Source organism: Mastomys coucha, unplaced genomic scaffold, assembly GCF_008632895.1.
Source record: "Mastomys coucha isolate ucsf_1 unplaced genomic scaffold, UCSF_Mcou_1 pScaffold8, whole genome shotgun sequence".
NCBI classification, from domain to species: domain Eukaryota; kingdom Metazoa; phylum Chordata; class Mammalia; order Rodentia; family Muridae; genus Mastomys; species Mastomys coucha.
The window spans coordinates 64,490,316-64,515,790 of NW_022196914.1; the positions used below are offsets into that span (position 1 = coordinate 64,490,316).

At 41.6% G+C, this 25,475-nt stretch overlaps 2 protein-coding genes across 8 annotated transcripts in view; one reads left to right on the forward strand and one right to left on the reverse strand.

Moving 5' to 3' along the window:
* Nucleotides 1-21,379, forward strand: part of Sgtb (small glutamine rich tetratricopeptide repeat containing beta) — a 39,768-nt gene extending 18,389 nt beyond the window's left edge. Inside the window, exons 6-11 of one of the 4 annotated variants that reach the window (XM_031360143.1) lie at nt 7,062-7,166; nt 9,740-9,878; nt 9,969-10,031; nt 13,418-13,455; nt 13,686-13,769; nt 18,108-21,379. In XM_031360143.1, the coding sequence (XP_031216003.1) occupies nt 7,062-7,166; nt 9,740-9,878; nt 9,969-10,031; nt 13,418-13,455; nt 13,686-13,769; nt 18,108-18,219 (541 nt within the window). In that variant the 3' untranslated portion in view covers nt 18,220-21,379. Of the gene's footprint in view, nt 1-7,061; nt 7,167-9,739; nt 9,879-9,968; nt 10,032-13,417; nt 13,456-13,685; nt 13,806-18,107 lie in introns of all 4 variants that reach the window. The other 3 variants (XM_031360145.1, XM_031360144.1, XM_031360146.1) reach the window with 3 other exon arrangements.
* Nucleotides 21,380-22,667: 1,288 nt separating this feature from the next.
* Nucleotides 22,668-25,475, reverse strand: part of Trappc13 (trafficking protein particle complex 13) — a 29,356-nt gene continuing 26,548 nt past the window's right edge. For 2 of the 4 annotated variants that reach the window (XM_031360048.1, XM_031360046.1), the window contains 2 exons: nt 23,056-23,203; nt 22,674-22,929 (listed from right to left, as the gene is read on the reverse strand). In XM_031360048.1, coding sequence (XP_031215908.1) covers nt 22,822-22,929; nt 23,056-23,203 — 256 coding nt within the window. In that variant the 3' untranslated portion in view covers nt 22,674-22,821. Of the gene's footprint in view, nt 22,930-23,055; nt 23,207-25,475 lie in introns of all 4 variants that reach the window. The other 2 variants (XM_031360045.1, XM_031360047.1) reach the window with 2 other exon arrangements.

Consider the following 25,475-nt stretch of genomic DNA (forward strand, 5'->3'; position numbering starts at 1 on the left):
CCCTGGCTGGAGCTTGTCCTTCCTGTGATCCTGGTTGTGTCAGAACTCCTCAGAGTCAAGCTGTCTCTGTGATCCTGTGATCCTGGGCAAGTTAGAGTGCCTGGGAGTAGAGCTTCCTCTGGGTGTTATGGGACTCGCTTCTGAGTTTGTGCCCAAGGTCTGCTCAGAGAACTGGCCCAGAGAGAGTGGAAGGAATCTGTGCCACTGCACTGGCAGAGTTCCTGCGTGCCTGGGTCCCACTGGTCCCAGTTACTCCGGGTTTTGTGACAGATGTTGTGTCCTCCTCACTTCTGATCCTATCTAGGCAGGACATTTTTTAAAAAACGTTGCCTAATTGTGGTTAGTGTTCTTCTAAATTTATTTATTCATTGTTTTAATTATTATTGTATATGTGTGCTATGAATATGTGTGAGAAAGTGAGGGTGCACACATGAGTGGGGAGGTCAAAGGAGTGTTTTGGGGAGCTGGTTCTCTCCTTCCCGTGTGGTTCCCGTGATTATACTCAGGTTCAGAGGGTGCACAGTAGTTGTTCTTATGTGCTGACACATCTCACTTTTTAACGTTTTAAAGTTTTTATTTTGTGTGTGTGTTAGTATGTGTGAGTAGGTATGTTTATGTGTCTGTGGTGCCTGTATCTGTGTGTGTCTATATGTGTTTATGTGTGTGAGTGTGTATGTGTCTGTGTGTGTGTGAGTGTATGTAAATGTGTGTGTGCTTGTGTTTGCACATACTCATGAGACATTATGACAAGATATAAATATTATTGTAAATTACTGATGATGAAGTAATATATGAAAAATGTGAGTCTAAGTTAATAATAATTCATTTTTCATGAGATTAGAATTCACCAATACTCTTATGTCTGCTAATCCTCAGAGATTTTTGGTGATGTTTATTCTTGCTTTTAATCACTGTTAAACTGAAATTAATGAATATGCTTCTCTTTCTCATTTAAATAGGCTCTTTTCCCCAAGGATTCAGTCGTAGAGCATGGTGTTGAATATTACACAATTAGAAAGGTTTATTTGTCTTCTTAACATAAATGCTGAATGAAATGCCTGGGTAGTTTAAGGGATTTTTGGAGACTGTAATCACTAAATCCATTCAGCGAGCTTTATGTGTATAACCTTGGCAAGTACCCCCACCATTGTTCTTAGCCACTTGTGTACTTAGAATTGGAGGCTCAGACGCCTGGGGAGGACCTTGTTCTTCATACCCGCTCCTTCACAGTTTAATGCTACTTAACATGTCCCCCGACGCTGAGTGCATCAAGATGAACTACACTTTACTTTGTAGAGATGTGCAGGTCTCTGGCATTTACCTTTTAGTCTGTCTTTGAAGGTTGCTGTTGATGTTAGGTTGCAAGGAAGACATTTCTTGCAGATTTATCTCTTCAGTTCAGGAGTCCTGCTTTGAAAGCCTGTTTTTGTTGTTGTTGTTGTTGGGTTTTTTTACTTTTTTTTTTTTATTCCTTGAGTGTGTAGCACATACCATATATGTAACACTTACATGTGGTTAGCACATTTCCCCTCATGTTTGATGAGGATTTGCATTCTTTCTTACAATGAAGGGAAGAGATTGTGGCTTACAAATCCTGTGTGCACTGTAGTAGTAGTCCCGTGCCTGACAGGAGCTCACATGGTTTTGCTTGACCAGAAAGCTAGTGAAGAAACAGAAGGCATTTCCAGTGCTAGTGAGGCTGGTAAATTGTGGCATTGACAGCTCTGCCCATGAAATAGTAAGCGACTGAGTGTAGGCACATTACAGGATGCCTTCTGCTTCTGCACAGACTCGGTGTCCACTTTTCTTCTGTGTACCCTCAGCGCTGGGTCTGTTACTTTCTCTCCTGGAGACTTTTGCAACTGGGATGGGAAGGTGAATCACCTAAGGAATAGGGAGAAAGGAATTGGTGTGGAAATCCACTTGGGTGGTTTGGGAAGAGTCAGAAGTGGTTGGGAAAGACAAGGAATTTATATAGAGGAGAGTGGGTGACATTTCATGTTGGAGAATGTAGTTTAAAATACAGAATTGGGAGCTGGGGAGAGCTCAGTTGGTAAAGGGCCTTTCATGTATGCTCAAGAGCGTGATCCTCAGAACCCATATTTTTTAAAAAGCCAAGTATGACGTTGCATGATTGTACTCTCAGTGCTGGGGAAGCAGGGATAGGTAGAGCCCAGGGTCTCGCTTGGCCAGTCAGCACAGGCTTCTTGGTGAGCTCCGGCCAATGAGAGACCGTGTCTCAAAAAGAAAGGTCAAGAGTACCTTGTCCTCTGGCCTCCACTTACTTGCATACACACACACACACACACACACACACACACACACACACACACAGTCACACGTGTACCTGCACATACAAATAAAATTCAGAATCATTAGGCCATTGTAACAAGATGTCTCATACCACCATCTAATTGCCTTGGCTCTGAGGAGGATGAGAATGAGGGCCTGTGATTTTGCATTTTGCTTTCCTATGTTTCTAGCAGATTCCTAAAGTCAATTCACTGAGATTGAACTTGATCAATGAATCTCAGTTCTACTACTTATTTCCTGTATGACCTTTGGGGACTCATTTTATAAGAATCTATTTCTTGTGAAATAAACATGATTCTAGCCATTTCAAAGTGCACTTGGAGAGGTGGTCATAGATACAAAGAGCCTAGCTAGTTCTAGACTTAAGGATTTCTTGCAAAATACATTGTTGCTCTGTGAATTTCAGGCTAACCTGACCTGCTTGTAAGTTTCAGGACAGTTACAGATGCATAGTGAGATCTTGTCTCTAAATAAGTAAACAACAGTGTAACTTGGGTGACACACACCTATAATCTCACTCTAGAGACCTAGGTAAAAATATCTTTAGGGTGAGGCCACCCAGGCTACATACATGTTTGACATCTGCTTGAGTTAAATTATGAGACCCCCAAAACCAAACTGTTAAGCCAACTAAACGACCCTTTTCAAAGCTAAAAACATAGCAAAAAAAAAAGTGTAAGATTTTTTAGTTATAATAATAGGTTAATAGGTTTTGTTATAACTTAATTATAGGTGGTTGAAGATATAAAACAACATAAAGAAGGAAGAAAAATCCCCATCCTTTCTCAGTCTTATACAGCTTAGGCTAGCCTTGAACTATGTTGCTGAAGCTGTCCTTGATTTCCTGATCCTCCTGCCTCCACCTCCTGATTCCTGGGATGAAAAGTGTGTGTGAACATTTCTGGAACCATCATTGCTTGATTGTTAGCTAGCCTTTCTCCCTGACTCTCACTGGACTCCAGCACTGTTGAGTGCAAGGACAGTACTTCACTACTGCTACATCCATTATTCTTAGAAAGTGTCTGTGTACCTGCATGTCACCAATAGATGCATTAGCTTAGTGGGAGAGCACTTGCCTAGCACAGGCAAGGATCTGAGTTTGATGCCTAGTACCAGTTGGATTAGAATGTTCCATTAAGAATGGAGCGGCTGTACAAGGGAGAGCAGGAGGCGCATGGGAGTCAGGTGGAGGGTTTTACTTCCAGCCAGAGCCAGGCACAGTTAAGTGTTATCCCTCATGTTAGACTTCTCGGGAAGTGTCAGTCAGGATTTCAGGCATCAGTTCACTGTCTGAACTGTTTTTCTCCAAGCAACTTAAACAATCTGGAGAATACACTAGTAAATATGAACTACACTCACCAATGTGTGAGTTTTTGGTAGTGGCCAGAAATGGAGCTTTCTCCAAGGAAAGCTTCGTTCCACCCTTGCTGTAATGGCACAGGGTTCAGTTATAGATGCATAATAAAGTTAGAATGTAAAATGGGGCAAAAGCATATACAGACATGATTTATTTATGTATTTATTTGAGACAGAGGACAGAGTTTAGCTATAGTGTATATAATAAGGTTAGAAGGTTAAATGGGGCAAAGGCATGTACAGACTTTATTTATTTATTTATTTATTTATTTATTTATTTATTTGAGACAGGGGACTGTCCTGGAACTCACAGAAATCTGCCTTACCAGGGCTGACATTATGGCATTAAAGATTAAAGACATATCCCCCTAGGATGAACAACAATATGAACTAACTAGTACCCTCAGAGCTCCTAGGGACTCAACCACCAACCAAGGAGTATACATGGTAGGACTGATTGTTCTGGCAGCATGTGTATAGTAGAGGATTGCAAAATCAATCATCAATGGGAGGAGAGGCCCTTGGCCCTGTGAAGGTTCTGTGCCCCAGTGTAGGGGAATGCCAGGGCCAATAAGTGGGAGAGGATGGGGTGGCAAGCATGGGGAGGGGGGAGCCAACAGGGGTTTGTTCTTGTTGTTTTTGTTTGTTTGTTTGTTTGTTCCTGGGAGGGGAAACTGGGAAAAGAAAAATCATGTGACATGTAAATATAGAAAATATCTAATAAAAACAAAAAAAAGAAACAAACAAGCAAAAGACATATACTACATGTCTGCCAAAAGCATAAGTCTTTTGTTATTTCAAAATCCACTTTCTGTCCCAGCACTTAGGAGGCAGAGGCAGGTGGATTTCGGAGTTCGAGGCCAGCATGATCTACAGAGTGGGTTCCAGGACAGTCAGGGCTACACGGAGAAACCCTGTCTCAAACAAAACAAAACAAAAAAATAAATAAATAAAAAATAAAAAAACCCCACTTTCTGGAGATCACGGATGCCAGCTATTAATGTGCATATTAGTTGTGAAAGCTGATCTTCAATTTTTTTAAATCAGAGTTAATCTACACGTGATGTGATATTTCTTACAGAAGAATTTGGAAGATCTATATTCCCAGTTTCAGTGTCCAGGATTATCAGTGTCTCTTCTAGCTGCCTCTCTATAGGATTGGTTTTATAGAACACTGTTCATGGAGAGCTAACAAACATTTGGCCGTCTACTTTGGATATTCAGTGTTGATGGGACGCAATAATAGTTGTATTAATCAGAGTTCTCCAAAGGAAAAGAATTGATAGAGTGAAAAAAAAATAATCCTGTGTGTGTATGTGTGTGTGTCGTATGTCTGTGTGTCCATCCATCTATCCATCCTTCCAGCTGTCCAGCTGTCTTTGTCTGCCTGTCTGTGATTTATCAGAGTAGCTTACAGGCTGTGTGCTAAGTATGTGGTCCCACAGTGGCAATCTCCTGACAGAAAGTCCAGGGTTCCAGTAGTTGTTCAGTCCACCAGACTGGGTGTCTCAACAGTCCCAGTCTAATCCTGGAGTCTCAGGGAAGTCCGTCTATGTTGTAATTCCAAAGAACTGGGCTCTTACCCTGGGTTGAAGAGATGAAATCACCACGGAGACTGAGGCAAAAGCTAGCTTCCTTCCTTCATGCCCTTTTGTGTGGCTCATGTCTTCTGATGTAGCTCAGGTTTAGGGTCAATCTTCCAACTTCAAATGATCTGGATTTAGGATGGGTCTTCTACTTCGAAAACTCCCACACAGGTATGCCCAGATGCTCCGCTTTAGTTAATTCCAGATGTAGTCAAACTGACTGCAAGATTAGCTGTGACAGAGGTCGATATTCCTAACCTTTACTTTTATGGCCAGAGGAAATTGGAACATTTAAGGCATGATGAGGTCAGTGAGGAACACAGTATTTTAGACCTATCTAGGGGACTGTCTCAATGGGTACAACATTTGCTTCACAAGTCTGATGATTAAAATGCATTTCCTGAAAACCCAAGCACCCTGAGTTCAGATCCCAGAACTGTGTAGTGCTAACATCTATAATTCCAGCATGCCCCTAAGGATGAGAGGGGAAGGCAGGAGACTCTCCAGAGGTTCAGGCTCAACTACCCTGCTGCAGGAGACCCTGTCTCAAGGTGGAAAAGTGAAAACTGACACCTCACAGTGTCTGACTGCTGTATACGAGCACACATAGGCGCGCGCGCGTGCACGCGCGCACACACACACACACACACACACACACACACACACACACACGCACGTTTTCACTCATTTTATTGTTTTCATATGTGTACTAGAGAGTCCAGGAGGTCTCTGAAAGAATTTACTGTTGATTTCAAGGAAGATAGAAGGTTGACTGGGTAGTTAAACAAACAAACAAACAAACAAACAGTTTGGGCAATTTAGACAACAGACATGGCTATAAGAGAATAAACGGAGTGGGAGATTGAATAGTGCTTCTCAGTTTGTGGGCAAGCTTAGCAGGCTGGAGAGAGTGGGGGACGTTTGTCATGGGCTTTTGTCTGTTCACCAAAAAAGGAATCTAAGTCAATTTTTGGGTTTGTAACTGTTTTCCCCAAGGGCTTTCTGCATTTATTACTAGAAGGGACCTCAAGTTTGGGAGGTACCATATTAGGAGTAGAAGGGTACAGCATGCCCTTGGGAGGTGGGTGGAGTAGTGAGAACCTAAGATGTTCTATGCTCTGGCCCTCACACCTGACTCATGCAGGTGTTTTCTTGGCTGCCGATACTTCCTTGTTGGCCTCCAAGTGTGCACCTTAGGGCTTCTGCTTTTCCTCCCCTTTTCTCCTCTGAGTAAACCCTTGGAAGTTGGCATCATTATCAGCAGGTCCTAATTACTATGATGTTTGGGTAGGCAGATGTTGTTTGCCTGGATTTGGTCTTTTCAGCCTTCTTCTGAAGCAGAATTTGAGATTTGCTGAAGGAGATGATGACAACCTCGGAGAGACTGAAGGAGTAAAGTTTAGTCTGTGTCAGAAGTAAAGGAATGGGAGAGGTTGTCATAGGTTGGAACATTTTGGTATGTTTTAACCTTACTATTAAAGTGACCAATTCCTAGCTGCTGCCCCCTCTATGCCTCCCTAGCGATCCAGATGTCTCCATGTTTTCAGTTGGCATCTCAGGCAAATCAAGAGGCAATAAATAGGTAGAAGGGTTGTAATGACCCACCCATCTATATTTTCTAAAACAAAGGGGAAGGGAGAGGGAGCTTATTCTGGATGTTTTAAGCTGTTTAAAAGTTGTTATATAATCAGACAGTTTGACGTAGAAATTTATGATGAGTGATGTTAAACATTGGGGCAAGAACCGTGCAGTTTCATGCCTGAAAAGCCTGGGCTGCTGCCTTATTGTAATGTCTCTCCCTCTCAGGGCTGCTGCTCAAAGCAAATTAAGTCACTACACAGACGCAATCAAGGACTGCGAGAAAGCCATTGCAATTGATTCAAAATACAGCAAGGCCTACGGAAGGATGGGGTGAGTACCCAGACAATGTCCAAGGCGTTGCCAGGGAGAATCATACATGCTGTCTGTGGTTTAGGCTTCATGGTGAATATCATGACTAACCTTGTCCCCTGTGTGATAATAAGGCAAAAGTAATAGAAAGAAATATAGTAAGATGGAGATGACTACACTTGAGGATGTGGTGAGCTGTGGGTATTTCAGGACTGACTGGGCATTGTAAGAAACCGTGTGAGTAAACTAACTTCATAGCCTGAACCATAAAATCACAAGTTTTGTAGGTCCCTAACCATGTTATTTTCCCTGGAAACTAGTTTGTATTTGTTAGTTTTGTGTTCATGGAGACTTTATGGGATTTAATTTCTGTGAGAACTGACTGCATGTGCTCTTGGAACTCTTGAGTTCTATGTCTGAACTCCATACTCAAATATTCCGTTCCTTTTTATCTCTATGTTTGAGTATTTAATAGACATTTTGAATTTCACGTGTTTCTGTCAGAACTCATGTATGTACCCATTGCTTTGGCTCAAAGCTGAGGAGTTGTTTTGTATCTATCTAATCTGCTGGCATATCTGGTCTAGTCTCATTTTCCTGTGTATCTTGAATTCAGTTGTTGACTAGCTTGCTTATAAGATTAGCCCAGATTGCCATTTCTTACTTACTCTGCTTTAGTTACCTCCTAGCTGGCCTCAATTCTATACCTCACCCATGTTGATCCTCCACAGAGAAGCCAGAGTGAGCTTTCAAAAGTATAACCCAGAAGAGTTGATTATCTAAATAGATAGAATGATTGCCTAGCATGCTGATAGCTCTGGATTTGAGCCCTAGCATTGTATAAACAGGGTGTGGTGTTGCATGCCTATAGTCCCAGCACTTTGGAAGTAGAAGCAAGAGGATCTTGAGTTCAAGATTATCCTTGGCTACATAACAACTTTGAGGCCACCCTGTCTCACACCTGCCTCACAAACCCTAAAAGCATAACTCAAATAGTCATTCCATTGCAACTGTAGTTAAGAAGTCTGAATTATAAAGAGGTTCCGTGTGATCCAGTGTAGGCAGCTGCTCTCTCTGCTTTGTTTCCTGTGACCCATCCTCATGTGTCTTTGTCCTGTGCTTTAAGCATACTAGACCTGCATGTTTCTTAGCATCTTTGTGTTTGCTTCTGTGTCTGGGTTGATAGTACTCCCCCAACTTCTCTATGATTACTTTCTGCCATTCACATCTTCTGCATGTGGCCATTTTTGAGCAAACACTGCTGTTATTCTCCTCAGCACTACCTATTCTGCATGCAAGTTTGTTGCCTGTGCTCCTCAGGTGGAAGGGGATTTTCTTAAACTTAGGAACTTTTTTAAAAATTGTGGAGTGCTGAGTATTTAAAGTAGTACTTGGTACATAGTAGGCTTTCAATATTTATTTATGATTAATTAGGAACTCTGTTGAGGATCCTTCAAGATTGATTAATAGAAAACTAATAGGATTATAAGAATGTCTAATTTTTCTCTATATAAGAAGTCTGTGAGGTAATCTAGAAAAGAAAGTATTAATTTGTTTTAAAAAACAATTCTAGAACAAACAAGATACTTAATACTATCTTTTTATACATATTGTTATAACTGCTTAATTCTGATGTATTTTTCAAGTAAATTATAGGTAGGGAATGATAAATATTAAAATTTATTAATGCTCAAGCTTATGCCTGGGATGATAATCTATTATTTGAGTTACAGGAGATCCTTATTTTGTCTAACAACTAACATGTTGTTCAGGACTAGTTATCTGATAGCTACAGTCTGCTCTTAATTTAACAGATGAGAAACTAGGGGCCAGCGAGATGGGTAAACAGGTAAAGGCACTTGTTTTGTAAGCCTGACAGTTATGGTTCAATCCCCAAAGTCCTTGTTAAAGTGGAAGAAAAAGAATGAGTCAACAGACTTGCCCTCTGGTCTCCACATGTGTCCCCTGGCACCACTTCCTCCAATAATCAATCACTCACTCAATCAATCATTTTAAAAAGCTATAGGAAGTGAAACAGTAAAAACAAAATTGGGAAACTAATATTCATTATTGTTCAAGTATTTTAGGAGGGAAGAATGTGGGATGCTTTCAAGTACGTAGTATTCAGATGCAGATGTGTTCCACCTGAGGCCTGTGGGCTGCATGTGTCCCAGGATAGTTAGGAATGCAGCCCAACACATCTGTAGGCGACAGTATTGTTATAAGGTCAAAAGGTTTGACACTTCTGGTTTATGAGAGTCCTTGAAAAGGGTGTCGACATCATGGATTTATGTGATCACAGGATTGCTAGCACAAATCTTGGTTTAGCTCGGCCTAGAGATTCATAAAGCAAGCTACTTGATTTACATGTCAGTCTTAAGGAAAATAGTATGAACTTTCAGTTTATGATCTGTGTGGGACACGTGTGTAATGGAATAGATAAAATTGTGGAGTTGGGGAGAATTGATTGCTCTCTCTCTCTCTCTCTGAACCATAACATAATGAGGGTTAGAATAGAATGCTAAGTTCCTGAATAAGCTCTGAGCATATGAACTTCTGCTGTTCTTTAGCATAATTCTGCTCTATTTCCAAAGGCTAGCCCTCACTGCCATGAATAAGTTTGAAGAGGCAGTTACAAGCTACCAGAAGGCACTGGATCTCGATCCTGAAAATGATTCCTATAAGTCAAATCTGAAAATAGCAGAACAGAAGTTAAGAGAGGTATCCAGTCCTGTAAGTTGTCTCTGTGGAACAGACCCTGTCAATCACAATTGATTGATATCACAGTGACTGGAATGAATCTCAGATCTAACTCTTTTACAGACAGGAACTGGGTTGAGCTTTGACATGGCTAGCTTGATAAATAACCCGGCATTCATCACCATGGTGAGTATACTTTCTTTTTGATCTACTGCCGGCTGTCCACTATATATTTGCTCTCCTTCTCTGCCATTCTATTTAGGGGGATGGAATTTCTCAATAGTTGCTGGAGTTGACCCATACATAGTTCTTGAGCACAATTGAGTCTTCTGCCTCAGTCTCTCAAGGAATTGGGAGTGCAGGCTCCAAATCTAGACTTTTTTCTTCTTCTTAAGAAACAAATGCAGGGGTTTCCAGTGAGTGGCAGGTGTTCATGGCAGAGGCTAAAACAGTAGTGCTTCAACTTGGAGGAAGCCGGGGTGTTTTTAGAAAGCCCATATCTTCTTAAACTAGAATATAAAAGTCAGTGTTTGTGTGAATATGTACACTTTATAAGACAAAACTCATAATTTTTTTCATTAGATTGCCGGTTTGCAAATATGAAAGTTTAAAATCCACTGTCTTGGACTAATTAGATGACTCAGCAGGTTACAGTGCTTGCTACACAAACCTGGTGATCTGAGGTCACACATGGTAGAACAAAGAACCAACTTCCACAAGTTGCCTTTTGATATTTACATGAGCACTGTGGTACACATATACAGTCTCTCTCTCTCTCTCTCTCTCTCTCTCTCTCTCTCTCTCTCTCTCTCTCTCTCTCCTCTTCTCTTTCTCTCAATTCATAAATAAATAAATAAATAAATAAATGTAATTTAAAAATCCCAAAGTTGTATAAAACTGGTCCTAGGAAGATATATCTATCAACTGCTGTCTGAGGATTTTGATTACAACTGTTACCCAAACTTGCCCATCAATATTGGTGGCCTTGTTCTCTGTCTTAAGAGTTTTTATGTTTTTAAAAACAGGCTCTCATGTAGCCCAGGTGTTGGGTGCTGCATAGCACGCCCAGTACTGGGCATCAGGGACCCGGGAATAAAGGGGAGGGAAGAAAGACCTGTGCCTCACCAGAGCTCTGGCACTCAACGTGGGGCAGGCGGGTGCAGGTGTCTATCTGTGTGCTCCACTCCGCCAGGTGGGCATATGGATCCCAGTCTGCGGAGGGGGACAGCTGCGGGGGGTGGGGGGTATCCCTGGGCCTCACGGAGGCCAAGGACACAGGTTCTAGCCCCTGGGCATCACAAGTGACACGGAGGAGCAGAGAAGGAATTGGGGGGTGGGGAGGAGTGGTGGTGCACACTGGTCTGGTCTCGAAGTTGCAAATGCTGGGCCAACATGACGAGTCTAGTTAAAAAGAGGCAATTTGGGCTGGTGAGATGGCTCAGCGGTTAAGAGCACCGACTGCTCTTCCAAAGGTCCTGAGTTCAAATCCCAGCAACCACATGGTGGCTCACAACCATCCGCAATGAGATCTCATGCCCTCTTCTGGTGTGTCTGAAGACAGCTACAGTGTACTTATATATAATAATAAGTAAATCTTAAAAAAAAAAAAGGCAATTCATGGTCTTAGGTGTTTTATTGTAGAAAAGAGATAGAGAGGGAGAGAAGGTAGAGAAGTAGAGGCCGGCCATGGCTACGTGGATTGAGGGAGAAGAGAGGGTTAAGACAAGAGTAAGAGGTTAAGAGAGAAGGGAGAGAAAAGAGAGAAGGGGGAGGGGGCAAATCGTCCCTTATATGGTGAGCTGGGCTATCTGTCTGTGGGTCAGGGCATACCTGTCTGTGGTCAGTTGACTGGGGGTGGAGTCCAGCCAGAATACGGGGAGCTTGGGGGCATTGTCTAGCCACAGGATAATGGATAATGGAGTTGGAGGACTCATGGAGTCAGCCATGTCTGGGAAGCATGGCTTTACTGTTCTGTCCCTTGTAGAATTCTCTACTGGATCTCCGGAAGTAAGCCTCGCTCAACCTGGAACACAGACTGCTTTTCACAGCCCAACACCCAGGTTCAAACTTGCCTCAGCTAGCCTCAGACTCAGTATATAGCTGAAGGTGACTTTGAGGTTTTGCTCTTTGGGCCTCCTAAGTGCTGGGATTGCAGGCATGCCCTACTCCAGCCACTTTATGCAGTGCTGGAGACTGAACTCAGGACTTGATGCATCCTGCGCAACTCAGCAACATCTCTAGTCCTGCCTACTACTCCTCAAACCACCAGGATGCAGTCCAGTATCTGGTGGGCGTCTACAGTACCCCTTGAGTTACTGACTACATACTTTGTATGTAAACATTTTGCTGCCTGGCATGGAGGTGCATGTCTACAATCCCTGCACATAAAGGCTGAGGCCAGCCTTGACTACATAGGAATTTGAGGCCAGCCTTAGCTACATGGTGAGACCCTGTCTCAAAAAAAAAAAAAAAATCACATACATTCTACCATACGTTGTGCTCCTGGCAGTGCAGGAATCAGTTCCTGTTCATCTTTGTTCAAGTAAATGTGTTTTACAATCATTAAATCCTTAGTTCAACCAGAAGACACAGTCTTTTATCAGTTTGGTTGGCTTTTTTACCTATTCACTGGCAAATACATACTCCTTTGTAAGTCTCTAATGTTTTAAAAAATGTGGCTTGCTCATTTCTAGGCCTCAGGTTATAATACTGTAATATGAAAATGGAATGTAGTTTCAGATGAAATTTAGTCTGTAAGCTGCTATATGCCAAAATAAGGCATGAGCAAACCATGTAGGAGCTGTAAAAGAGGGGGGTTAAAAGCATATCTTTGGCTCTTAAAGAGGGGCCAGGGTGGGCTTGTGGGTCAGCCTCAATGTCAGAGTACTTGGATAGCATTCTTGACAACTTGATTTGATTTCCCGGCACTGCTATAATAAATAAATACATAAACACCTGAACAAAGTGAGGGTTGAGACTGTACTTCAGTGTTAGAACATATGTTCAAGGAGCCCTAGGTTCAACCCTCAGGACTGCCAAAAAAAAAAAAATGAAAATAGAAACTGATGAAGGTTATAAAGAACATAAATAACAAAAGGACCGGGTTGGTCATGCTTTAACATGGAGTTGAGATCTATCAACCTGCCACTGTTACTCTGTGAAGGAAGCATGGGGGCCTTCCTTCATCTCCTGCCTTCTAGAAAGGGCTGGTCTGGTCTCCATAGCACAGTCAGTCACAAACATCTCTTTGGCAGTGTTTCTTAAGTTTTATATCTTTATAGTTTTAAAGTTTCTCTTTTTCCTTTTTGGCCTACTGATCTGATAAGTAGTCCAAACGCCCTCCAGTAATCAGTGTATCTAATTTAATTGTATGTAATCTCATTTCCCCCACTGATTACAGTTTCTAGTACCTTCTCTTTTGTACCATCCCATTTCCTTTGTATATCACACTAAAATTCCAACTGGTTTGGGATGTGCACCGTTAGGTTTCATTCCTCCACCCTTACAACATCTTAGTAACATCCCTATGCATTACTGTCATTTTAATGGGAAATACTATTTTTCAATTATAGGCTGCGAGTTTAATGCAGAACCCTCAAGTTCAGCAGCTGTAAGTATGAAGGGCTCCTTATGTCTTTTCCCTTCTCATTGCCAGGCTCCTAATTAAATCATATCATCTCATAATTGATAGAAATGCATTGAATCCTAGTCACTTGGAACTTAAGATCAACTTAGACATTTGTTCTATCCCATTGAAGATATTGATGATGTATTTCACTGACTTTTCCTTCCCATGAGGAATATACGCTAATCTCCATGTTATGTTTCTTGTTACCCTAGAATGTCAGGGATGATGACAAATGCCATTGGAGGACCTGCTGCTGGAGTTGGAGGCCTAACAGACCTGTCTAGCCTTATCCAAGCGTGAGTGTTGGCCCTGCTTTGTGATCTATTGAACTGGTAAGACAAGGTGACCAAAAGCAGCTTGGGGGAGGGAAAGCTTTATTTCAGCTCAGAGATTATAGCCCATCAGGAAGGGAAGTCAGAGAGGCTGGAAAAATGGCTCAGCAGTTGGAAAGATGGCTCAGTGGTTAAGATCACTGATGGCTCACAACCATCTCTGAATGAGATCTGATGCCCTCTTTGTGCATGTGAAGACAGCTACAGTGTACTTAGATATAATAATAAATACATCTTTACAAAAAAACAAGCTTGATTTACACATGAAGGGAAATCAGAGCAAGAACTCAAGGCAGGAACCTGGAGGCAGGAAAGAAAGCAGAGACCATGGAGGAGTGCTGCTTGCTGGCTTGTTCTCTGTGATCCTCTCAGCTTGCTTTCTTGTACACCCGAGGACTCCATCCAAGGGTGGTACCCCGTCCAGTGTGCTGGAGCATCACACATTAATCACTAATCAGAAAAATATTCCACACTTATCTGCAGGCCAATCTGATGAAGGCAATTCCTCAGTTGATACTCTCTTTCTTGATATGCTTAGGACTGTGGCAAATTGACAAAAAGCTAACCAGCACAAAATTACTTAACAGAAACAACAAGCATGCACTGGATACCTAATAGTTTGTTTCTAAGCCCCCACCACCCGCTTTCATTTTAATTGTTTCCTGTTAAAATGACTTGCCTAATCAAACATACGACATTTCTAAGAAGTTGGTAAATTGGAGTTGCATTTCAAAGTGAAGGGTAGGGATGCAGAAGACCTGGACTGTGTTCCTCTTTTGGGGAAAATCATGCATGCTCATAGACTTTTTTTCATCTCTATAGAATTTTCACATTCCAGCATATCTTTAAAAGGAGTCATTAGTAGTAAAAGTAGGCGAACCCTGGTGTGGTGATGCACACCTTTAATTCCAACACTTGGGAAGCAGGAGCAGGTGGATCTTCTGTGAGTTCTAGACTAGCTAGGTCTGCATAATGATACCCCATTGCAACAAGCAAGCAAGTAAGCAAGCAAGCAAGCAAGCCAGCAAGCAAATAAAACAAAAACAAGGAAGTTGCTGGAGTTGCTGAGAAACACGTCTTATCGTCCCAGGAGCTCAGGACATCCACTGAAGAGCTTAGTCTTTTGAGGTCCAGCTAAATTTTTGTTGTTTTTAGTATGGATTTAGGGTCATGTGGGATGTCAGTACTGTCATCTACACTTAACAGAAGGTCACTGAGGACTGATGCCCTGCTGTACACTTACAGAGGGTCCCTAAGGATTGATGCCCACTCAGCCATAATCTCATATGTAAAGCAATTAATCATTCAATGAGTTTATTTTTTTAAATTTTGTAAGCTTTAATAACTACTCTGGGATTTAAGTGGTAGTCATATGTCTACTGAAAATATCTATTAACTAGGTGCAGATCCATATTTTAAAATCAGTTTTTTGAAACGTAGTCTTGCTGTGTACCCCATGTTGCCTTCCAATTGAAGGTGATCTTCCTGAGTGTTCTGGGATTACAAACATGGCCACACACTTGGCTTAAAAACACCTGTGCTTTATTGCTAGAGCCCTCATTGGATTTAATCCCTAGTACCACAAAAGAAGTAAAATGAGGTTTTTTGTTTTGGTTTTGTTTTGTTTTGGTTTGGTTTTGGTTTTGGCTTTTAGAGACAGGGTTTCTCTGTGTAGCCCTGGCTGTCCTGGAACTCACTCTGTAGACCAGGCTGGCCTCGAACTCAGAAATCCACTTGCCTCTGTCTCCCAAGTGCTGGGATTAAAGGCATTTGCCATCACTGCCCAGCATAAAATAAGTTTTAAGGTCACATTGCGTGTTACATTATTGATGTTCGGAATACTTAGGAAACACAGTCAAGCTTCCGGGGCACTTAGAAGCTGACTCCACACACATAAGCACATTACTATCTGTCAGAATTGCCCAAGACATTGCATCTTGAATATGTGTCTGATACTGCCTCTGACATGTTTATAGGAAGCCACAGTTCCAATTTCTAATTTGTTCTCAAAGCCAATCACCACCTAGGATGTTGAATTTTTAGAGCAGTCCTTAAGCGGCATGATTATCATGCTTAATACATGTAGTTGAGGTCACAAACTGAAGAATTTGTGATAAACTTATTACTAGAGTTTAAAGGAAAAAAGCCCCAAGACAAGCAAGCTATAAATCTCAACTGCTGCCCAGAGAAGAATGGAAAAGAGAAGGAAAAATTAGAGCAAAAATCCAAACAAATGACTCCCCCCCCCTCAAAAAAAACCCCATTGCTGTTTGAGTTAAGCCAGCATGGAGGTCAGCCACATGGCAAATGCTGGGGAGTCCAGTTTTAGAGAAATGCTAGGGAAGTCCAGAGTAACAGAAAAATTCTCCATAATTTCTGACCAGCATCCAAATGAAAGAGACAGAAACAAAAGGAGTTTCATCAGGACTGAGAAAAGTAAACAGACCCAAGGAACCTCAATGGTGGCTTCTACAGACTGTCTAAACTCTTTATTTTCTGAGGCAGGGTTTTTTTTTTTTTTTATATTATTTTTTTTCTTTATTTATATGCAAATTTCTCCATTCCCAGTTTCCCCTCCAAAAAACAAACAAAAAAAAAACAAACAAAAACAAACCCCTGTTGCCTCCCCCCTCCCCATGCCTGCCACCCCGCCCTTTCCCACTTTCTGGCCCTGGCATTCCCCTACACTGGGGCACAGAACCTTCACAGGGCCGAGGTCCTCTCCTCCTATTGATGATCGATTTTGCAATCCTCTACCATACACATGCTGCTTGAACAATCAGACCCCTCTATGAGGCAGGGTTTTATAAAGACCACACTGATCTTTATTTTACTACATAGCTGGGGGTGGTCTTGAACTCTTGATCTTCTAGCCTCTTCTTCCTTAGTGCTGGAAGTATAGATATACTCTACCATCCTGTTTCAAAGTTGTGTATGACTGTGTTTAATGAGGTGTTGGGACTGAAGCTAGAGCTGTAGGCATGCTAGGAAAGTGTTCTGTTGGGCTAGAGAGATCAGAGATTAAGAGCACTAATTGCACAATAATGAGAATAATAATCTTAACACCAATGTAAGAACCTGAACATCCCATACACACCTGTAGCCATAGCTCCAAAGGGGTGGATACCAGGGGATTACTTGCTGGCATTCAGTCTACTTAAGAAAATGCAAGTTCAGGTTTGGGGAAAGACAGGGAGTGACAGAAGAGGATCCCTGGCATTCCTTCAGGCCTAGGCTTGTGCACTTACACACCGTGCATATAAACAGACACACACACAGAGTCACACACACACACACACACACACACGCACAGACACACACACGCATGTGTGTGAACCTTTAAAAGAAGTCCTGTCATTGAACCTTACACACAGGCCTATGTTAAAACTTCGTCTTATAGAATATTCACTTTTTTGAGGCCAGCCTGGTCTACAGAGTGAGTTCCAGGACAGTCATGGCTCCACAGAAAAACTCTGTCTTGAAAAACAAACAAACAAACAAACAAACAAAAATCCTTTTTTCATTGACCTCTCTAAGGATCCCAGCCCAGGAGTTGTTCTGTTCTATCCTGAGAAACTAGGAAGATTGGTGCATTGTGTTTCAGGCATACTGTAAGGAGCATGCTTTAGTGCTCTTTGATTAAACAGTGAACAGGTAGATCGCATCCAATGCAGGCAACGTTTATCTTCAGGGTTTTGTTTTCCTTCTCATCTTCAACAAGAGGCTGACAAGCAAAGGATGTTCTGTTTCCTGAGAAAAAACTCTGGCTGGGCTGGAGAGATGAGTCAGTTGGCAGAGCTTGCCTTGCTACCAGGGCGACATGAGTTCTATCCCCTGACAAAATTGAAAACCAAAAACAGAAAACCTGGCAGTGATGACACATCTTGTAATTCCAGAGCTGGGAAACTAGGGACAGAGGATCCCTGGGGCTTACAAGCCTGTGAGCCAGCCTAGCCTATATCAAAGCTTTCTAGCCAGTAAATAAACCCTGTCTTAAAACAAACAAAAATGAACTGCACCCAAGGAACAATCCTAACAGTTGTCCTTTGACCTCCACATGTGTACTTGTCCTCATGTGTACCACTACACACATGAAATGTATACAGACATACACCGTACATACACCCCCTGTGAACTCTCTGTCCTGTAATAATGCTATGCAGAACAGTGGTAATATTATGGCTCTAAAACTTGTGTTCATAGGAAAAATTCTCTTTGAAAGGCCTATAGCATCTCCAGTTCATTTTGCAAGAGTATTCTGTGACTGGAAAGTCCCCAGTTTATTCTGCTTTTGTCCTGCAGGGGGCAGCAGTTTGCACAGCAGATACAACAACAGAATCCGGAACTCATTGAGCAGCTGAGAAATCACATCCGGAGCAGAACCTTCAGCAGCAGTACGGAAGAACACTCCTGATTTGCCCAGGACCCTCGCCCAGTACAAACATTCTGACCTGTACACTTGTAGATAATAGCCAGAAACAAAGTAACAAAAACCACCCTACACATGTCTGAAAATAAGGAGGAAAGTCTCCTGTGTAAACCTGAGAGAATACATCTGTTTAGATAATAGTTTACCACAAACAGAATTGAACATAATCTTGACTCCTTTGGAAAGCAATGATCAGTGGCCTTGTTAAGGGCAAATACAGCCTTGGAACAAGGGTCTACCCATTTTAAAACTTTTATCATCGTATTTGTATATTAGACTTAGTACAGAGTATATTTATTGAATAGTAGGGCTATTTATTGGAAAGTTCTTTAGCTGCAGGTTTCCCTAGGCAGTGGTCTCAAGAGGGGCGATGCCAGTTTAGAAGAAATGTGCTTGGCAGCACGTCAGGAGAGAAGCGTTGGCATGTGCTACCATCAGTGACACGTGTCTATCGCAAGTGACGCTTTGAAGATACTGTGAATGTACAGAAAGCAAAGGTAATACGCTCAGGTTTTCTTCATAGATTTTTAACTAACCTTGTCTGTAGCTTCGTGTTGATAGCATTCGCATGGCCAGTTAAGTACATAACAAAACATACTTAGAAATCCTTAATGATGCTGGTCAGGTCAGTGACACAACTGCTCCATTTAATTATCACAGCTTAACTGTCACAATTTCACTGCAGGTAAGCTTACCTAGGGCAGTATCTAGTTACATTTAAAGAAGCCACTGACGTGTCCCAGGTTATGGGTTTCCTAAGTGGAATTTAATTATGTGCCTATCAAAGACGATGATGATGATGATTATTTTTACTTTACCATTATTTGATGGCTAACAGAAGCATCTATCTCTAACATTGCTCATTTGTGTAATCCTTTGGTGCAGTTTGGCTTGGCATGTCAGTTCTTACGCTTTAATTTATTGCAATTTAAACATTACAGGAGACTTCAAATATCTTATTTTAAATTGGATGCCACACTATGCATCTGGAACGTGGTTAGTAGGAAGAAATGACATGAGCTATTAATGGGGGCACTTGGTGCACCGATGGATGAGAAAGCTCATTTCAAACGGAATTGGCTTATTAACCAAAAACTTGGTTGAACGGGGCTGGTGTGTAATTACAAGTGCTGAGGGAAAGGTGAAAAAGGAAGCAATTTAAAATTAATGGGGGGGGGGGGTGAGGCCTTCCATACTGTTCTCAAAGCTGTGTGTTTAGTATCTTGAGGTTTCAAAACTAACCTTTTCTTTTTTTGCCTTTTTCTGAGACAGTGGTTCTGTAATTTCACTATAAACATCAAGTGAGGGGAATTAATTACAAATTCAGGTTTAGGGTCATATCATCATGCTTGGCTTAAATTACCATTTTAAACAGTACACTGTGCAGTTAGGACTCAACTTTAGAATAACAGAGGTCAGAGGTCTGTCCTCAAATAGTCAGCTAGCACCTGGGTTCAGGCTCCCGGGGACAAATGAGAAACACAGTTCTGGTAGAGAGCAGGGCTTAAATAGGAGGGCCTCTGATGTCCAACTGTGTTGTGTAAGCTGTTCCATTCAGCATCTAGTGTGTTCTTTGCAGAGAGAAGCACTCATTGGTTGCATTAAAGTTCAAACTATGATCAAAGAAAATGAAAAAACTGACACTTAAGTAAAAACCAGTAATCCAATGTTGATAATCCTAGAACATGCTTTTAGTTCAATAAAATTGGTGAATCCTTGGTGTATCAACTAGGAAACAGAAAACACAAATTAACAACAGGAGAGATGAAAGTGATGGAGTGCCGTCTAGTATGAAACCAGGGTTCCCATCCCATCACTGCATTAGAAAGGAAACAAGTAGGAACAAAGAGTAGATGCACCACGGAACAGATCCTGGAGCTGTGCTGTTAAAGGACAACCAGAGGCACTAGGAACACAGATCAGTCGGTAGTGCTTGCCCAGCATGTATGTGTGGAGCCCTGCTTGCCCCTTCCCTAGGAATGGTGGTGTGCACCTGGAGCCCCAGCATGCGGGAGGAAGAGTCAGGGCCAGGAATTCAGCATCACTCTTGGCTACACAGTGAGTATGATGCTAGCCTGGGCTACATGAACCCTGTCTCAAAAACAAAAAACAAAACCCAAAACACCCCAGTAGAAAACAAAACAACCCAAACAACAACAAAACGGATGATTAGAAGACCTCATGACTTGCTCTGGATCTTTCTATTTAACAACTTTGGGAAACAAATCTTTGTGAAGAAGATAAGCTGAATAGGTCTGTCTCTGTTAAAAAAATTTCAGTACCTTCCAGGAAAAAAAAAATAAGGCTCAGATTATTTCAGTGGTCTTAGGAGAGAATGCTATCCCTTCTTTATAACTTTTTTGGAAAACAGACGAGGAAGAAACAGTCCCCAACTCATTTGAGCAGTAATACTCTGGTGAGAATTAACAGCTTTGGAACAGTTTCACATGCTAACGCCCCTTGCTGAAGGCAGTTTTTCTTATGTGAAATACAGCAACGAGTGGATCTTCCACTTCATATTTCTAGTTCTGTTCCTTTGGGAAGGAATAGACAGCCAGATGTTGCTTCCCATTTCCCTGGTATTCTTCCCCTTGTCTAGGAAATACACTTGCTAAGAGAAACAGGGCCCTGAATACTTCCATACACTGTAATTAGGAAGGCCTGACTTCCATGAATCCATTTCACTGGAGTAGCTGAAGCTGTTACCGTGCTATGCAAAATCCAACGTGTCCTTCTTATGGAAATGGAATTTTCATTTACTGTATCAAATTGTCAATCTAGTTTTTTTATAATAGTTGACTCAGATCCTTTCAAAGATGGCATTACCTATCCTTTATTTAAAGTATGAGTAGTACACAGCTATGTTGTTTATACACAGAAGGGACTGTGTAACTCAAAGAACAGAGCAGAGTAAGTTGTACATTCTGACTGAATGGAACAGTGGTTCAGTCACAAGAAGATGCTGATAAATACTTGACCAGTCTGTCATCCTAAAGGAACGGACCTCAGTTCTCACTGCTTGTATTGTGTTTTGCACAGACATTCATCAATCATAACTAATATGTGGGGCAAGTCTTCTGAATATACCTTTCATTTTGGACCAAACAATTTGTCATGGCAATAAATAATTATGCATTTAAGAAAACAAGTTTTGTCTTTGATTTAATGCAGTCTTCCATTGTAAAGAGTAATTTACTTATTTATTTAATGTATTTATTTCATATATGTGGGTACACTGTCACTGTCTTCAGGCACACCAGAAGAGGTCATAGGATGCCCACTACAGATGGTTGTGAACTACCATGTGATTGCTGGGAATTGAATTCAGGACCTCTGGAAGAGCAGTCAGTGCTCTTACCCTCTGAGCCATCTCTCCAGCCCCCAAATGGCTGTGATTAAATGGACAAATAAACCTTTTATATTAGTACATGGTAGAGATTTAAAAGTCAGATATGAAGTTGGAATCATTTAAATGTATTTTATGAAAATAAGCTCTTTATTCTTCAGTGGGGAAAACACTCTTTAGGTTAAAGCTAAATAATTACTAACATTGTTGAAAGTTAATTGAGTTAATCAATCCTGGCCTGCTCTTGAGTATCTGTTAATGTGTGTTGGTATGTGTCCACTAAGACAGACATGCACCCAGACATTGATTTTGAAAACAACTAAAAAGGTTTATCCTTTTTGAGTTATGAAATAATCAGGTTGCAGGAAGGAGACCTGAATTGTTTCAAACAGGTCTCTCTTTTATTGACTAAGCACCTAGGTAAGAGACCGCAGCTGACTATGATTAGTTCAACTAAATTTCTATATTAAATATTATCAAAATTGGATAATCCTAAGACAAATGGTGTCTTGCAGACAGAGTTAGGATGTAGCCCAGGGGCCTTAGCAAGCAGGTGCCATCAACCATGGATACACCTGCTAGTCTACTCAGACGGCAGAGTTCATTGTCCACAGAGCGGAAGACATCTGATACCCAGCCCTATACCCAGCCCTTTACAACAAGGTTTGCTGACTGCTTTTTATATACTTGCTAGACAAAAAGCCTCAAAGATGAGCTTGTTGAAAAAAAGAAAATGACAGTTGCTGGGGGCGGGGGTGGTGGTGGCACACGCCTTTAATCACAGCACTTGGGAGGCAGAGGCAGGGAAATTTCTGAGTCGAGGCCAGCCTGGTCTACAGAGTGAGTTCCAGGACAGCCAGGGCTACACAGAGAAACCCTGTCTCAAACAAACAAACAAACAAAAATTGACAGTTATCTTAAAGGACATAAAATATGTATAGAAAATACAGAAATGTTTTGTTCTTTTAGAATATAATTTACAAGATAAAACTAGTGTTTTTTTGTTTCCAGGAGGCAGGGAAACCAGGAAAGGGGATAACATTTGAAATGTAAATAAAGAAAATATCCAATTTAAAAAAAACACTAGTGTTTTTACAACAAACATTTAATATTTAACTGTTTTACAGGAAACAAATTTAAATAACATATGCTTATTTTTGCTACTGATCATTGCACAAAGCTGATAAAATACGGAGAGCATTTCTGTGATTAAACAAGAAGTTTGACACTAGGAATTTTCTTTAGGCTTCCACCTCCACGGCTGCCGAGACCACGCAGACTTGTGCAATGTCATCATACTCATATGTTCTCTTTAAAAATGTGTCAGTGAGTCTTAAGCCAGAGACACTCTAGAGAGAGAGAGAGAGAATATGAGATGCACCCCAGTGTTCACTTATTGATAATTACCATGGAAAATAGAGCTATCAGGAATGATGACTTAACCCAGCCTGTTGAAATTACTGAAGAGGACGAACCTGGAGCCCCTGTACTGAGGACAGGAGAGTCAGGGCCAGGCAGAGCGAGGAGCTGGGGTGCAGCTTCCCCAGCTGTCGTCCTGAGATCCCACACCAGTGGATAGAGTTGGTGTTGCACATCTCCAGCACTAGGTCCATCGTCCTCTCACTGCTGAAGCAATCAGAAACCAGGATAAATCTGTTTATTTCCTAAGCAGATGCCATCACATTCCTTCTGGTTTTCCAGTAAGTTTACTTTCTGGGTGTCCAGGAGAATAAGAACCAGAAAAAGAATGGAAAAATGAGTAATGTCATTACTCAGCCTAAGATAGAATGAAGGTGTGAGGAACCACTTGGGAGTTAATGGACCAGAGTGTGAGGCCAGCCTGGGCTATAAAGAGGTACTGTCTCAGAAAGCAAAACAACCCAAAACACGAGAAGGTAAATGAAGGGGTGGCATCTTCCAGGGTTCCAGCAGCCACACACCCACCAGCTGCTGAGGTGGTTTTCCAGTTAGTGATCACGGGCTCCCTGCTCTTGCAGTTGCTGGCCTTGCCCTTTCTCTAGACTGAGAAGTTGGAATCTCATCTTACTGCTATGTCTGCTACTCATTCTACTGAGAACTCCACAGGAAAGGACAGCTGGTATCTGCTTAGAACTTCTCATGAAAAAACTCTGTTCTTTCAGCGTTCGGCTAACTTAGGAGATGACTGACAGGGATCCTAAGTAAAGACATTCACGCTGGCTCACTGAGTTCCCTGACAATACTTGATGAGCATCACTAGATCAGCTTACATGTTAATTTTTAGAGTTTTTATGCCACTGAGCTGACATGCTCAGAATGGATTTCTAGTCTCTCCATTACTTTCAGTTCCTCAGCTGCTGTGTGCCTTAGGATTTAGCTTCTATTTCAATATTTACTTAAGATTTAACTTACATATTGAAATTATATTTGCTTTTTCATATTTCTATCTCCCTAACAATTAGAAATGCTCTTTGTGTTAGAGACCATTTTAGATGCACAACATGAATTTCTCAGTCAATTATATAAAAATGTATTATGTATTTTTTTCATATCTATTTGTTTTGTGTGTGTGCTATGTGTAGGTGTGCATGTGCCGCGCTGTGCATGGAGATCAGTGGACAACCAGTAAGACCTGGTCTTCTATCATTCTTCAGTCACTCTAGCAGATGGGTTCTGGGACTCAACTCAGGCCTTCATGCTTAGCAGCAAGTGCTGTAACCCACTGAGCCAGCTCACTCCTAACTCTGAGTCTCTTGTACTCTGGACTGCCCTCAGACTCTCTTGGTAGATGAAGATGGTCTTGAACTTTTTTGCTTTCTTCCCTCTGTTTCTCAAGTGCTGGTATTACAAGTACTGGCTAGAAAGCAAAGTCAGGGCATTGCACACCTTAGGAAGACACTCACCAACTGTGCCACACCCCCACTCTCCCTTCTCTGCTGCTGTAATGTTTTCTATTGCATGTTGAGTGTCTGTATGCACATGTGCATAGAGTGGGTCAGATTTTAACACATGAGGAAATTGAAACTATTAAGTTAGAAAACATAGTTGAATCATTACATTAAAATGAAACATCAAAAAATTAATTAAAAAAACTCCCAGTAATTTGTTACTCAATGAGCTTATTTGAAACACTCAAAACCCTCACAACTTCAATCCCTTGGATTTGCATATCTTTGCCTGGATGTTCACAGGGATTTTATGATTTCTGAGCATGGTATGTAATAGCTGTGAGATCTGCCTCTTCTGAATAATTCCCAGGCCAGTCAGAGATGGATGCTACCACAAAACTAAACTCAAATTTTCTATGAAAAAGTCTGAGGGGCTAGGAATGCAGCTCAGTTGCTAGCATTTCCCTAGCATCCACAAGGCCCTGGCTTTGATCCCAAGGCTTCATGAACAGCATGGTCGGTCGTGCAGACCTGTAATCCTACCTAGCACCTGGGAAGTGGGATAGGAAGTTCAAGGTCCTTCTCAGCTTTAGAGAAGCGCAGTGCCAGCCTGGGTTAGAGACACTGGCTCAGAAACCAACTGTAGCAGTAATTGTAGCTTAAGTGTGTAGCTTCATAGAGAATCAGGCATTTCTGTATTTGAAGGCAATTTCCTATTTCCTTAAAACTAAGGGCTGGGCTGAATATGAGATTGAAGTGATTACAGGAGTATTCTGAAAGAGCTGCGGTCCATCATACCGAATACTACTGCAATGCCCAACTAACAGTATGCTGCAAATAATACAGGAACTAGCAACATGACTTGGCTGGGATATGATTTTAGGCTTTATATCCTTTAAGTCATATATCCTTTGCTTCTTCTGTTGACTGCCAAGACTGCTTCACAGCTGGGTGTGGTGGTGGATGCCTTTAATCCCATCACTCCAGGAGACACGGGCTATTGGATCTCTATTAATGACATCAGCCTG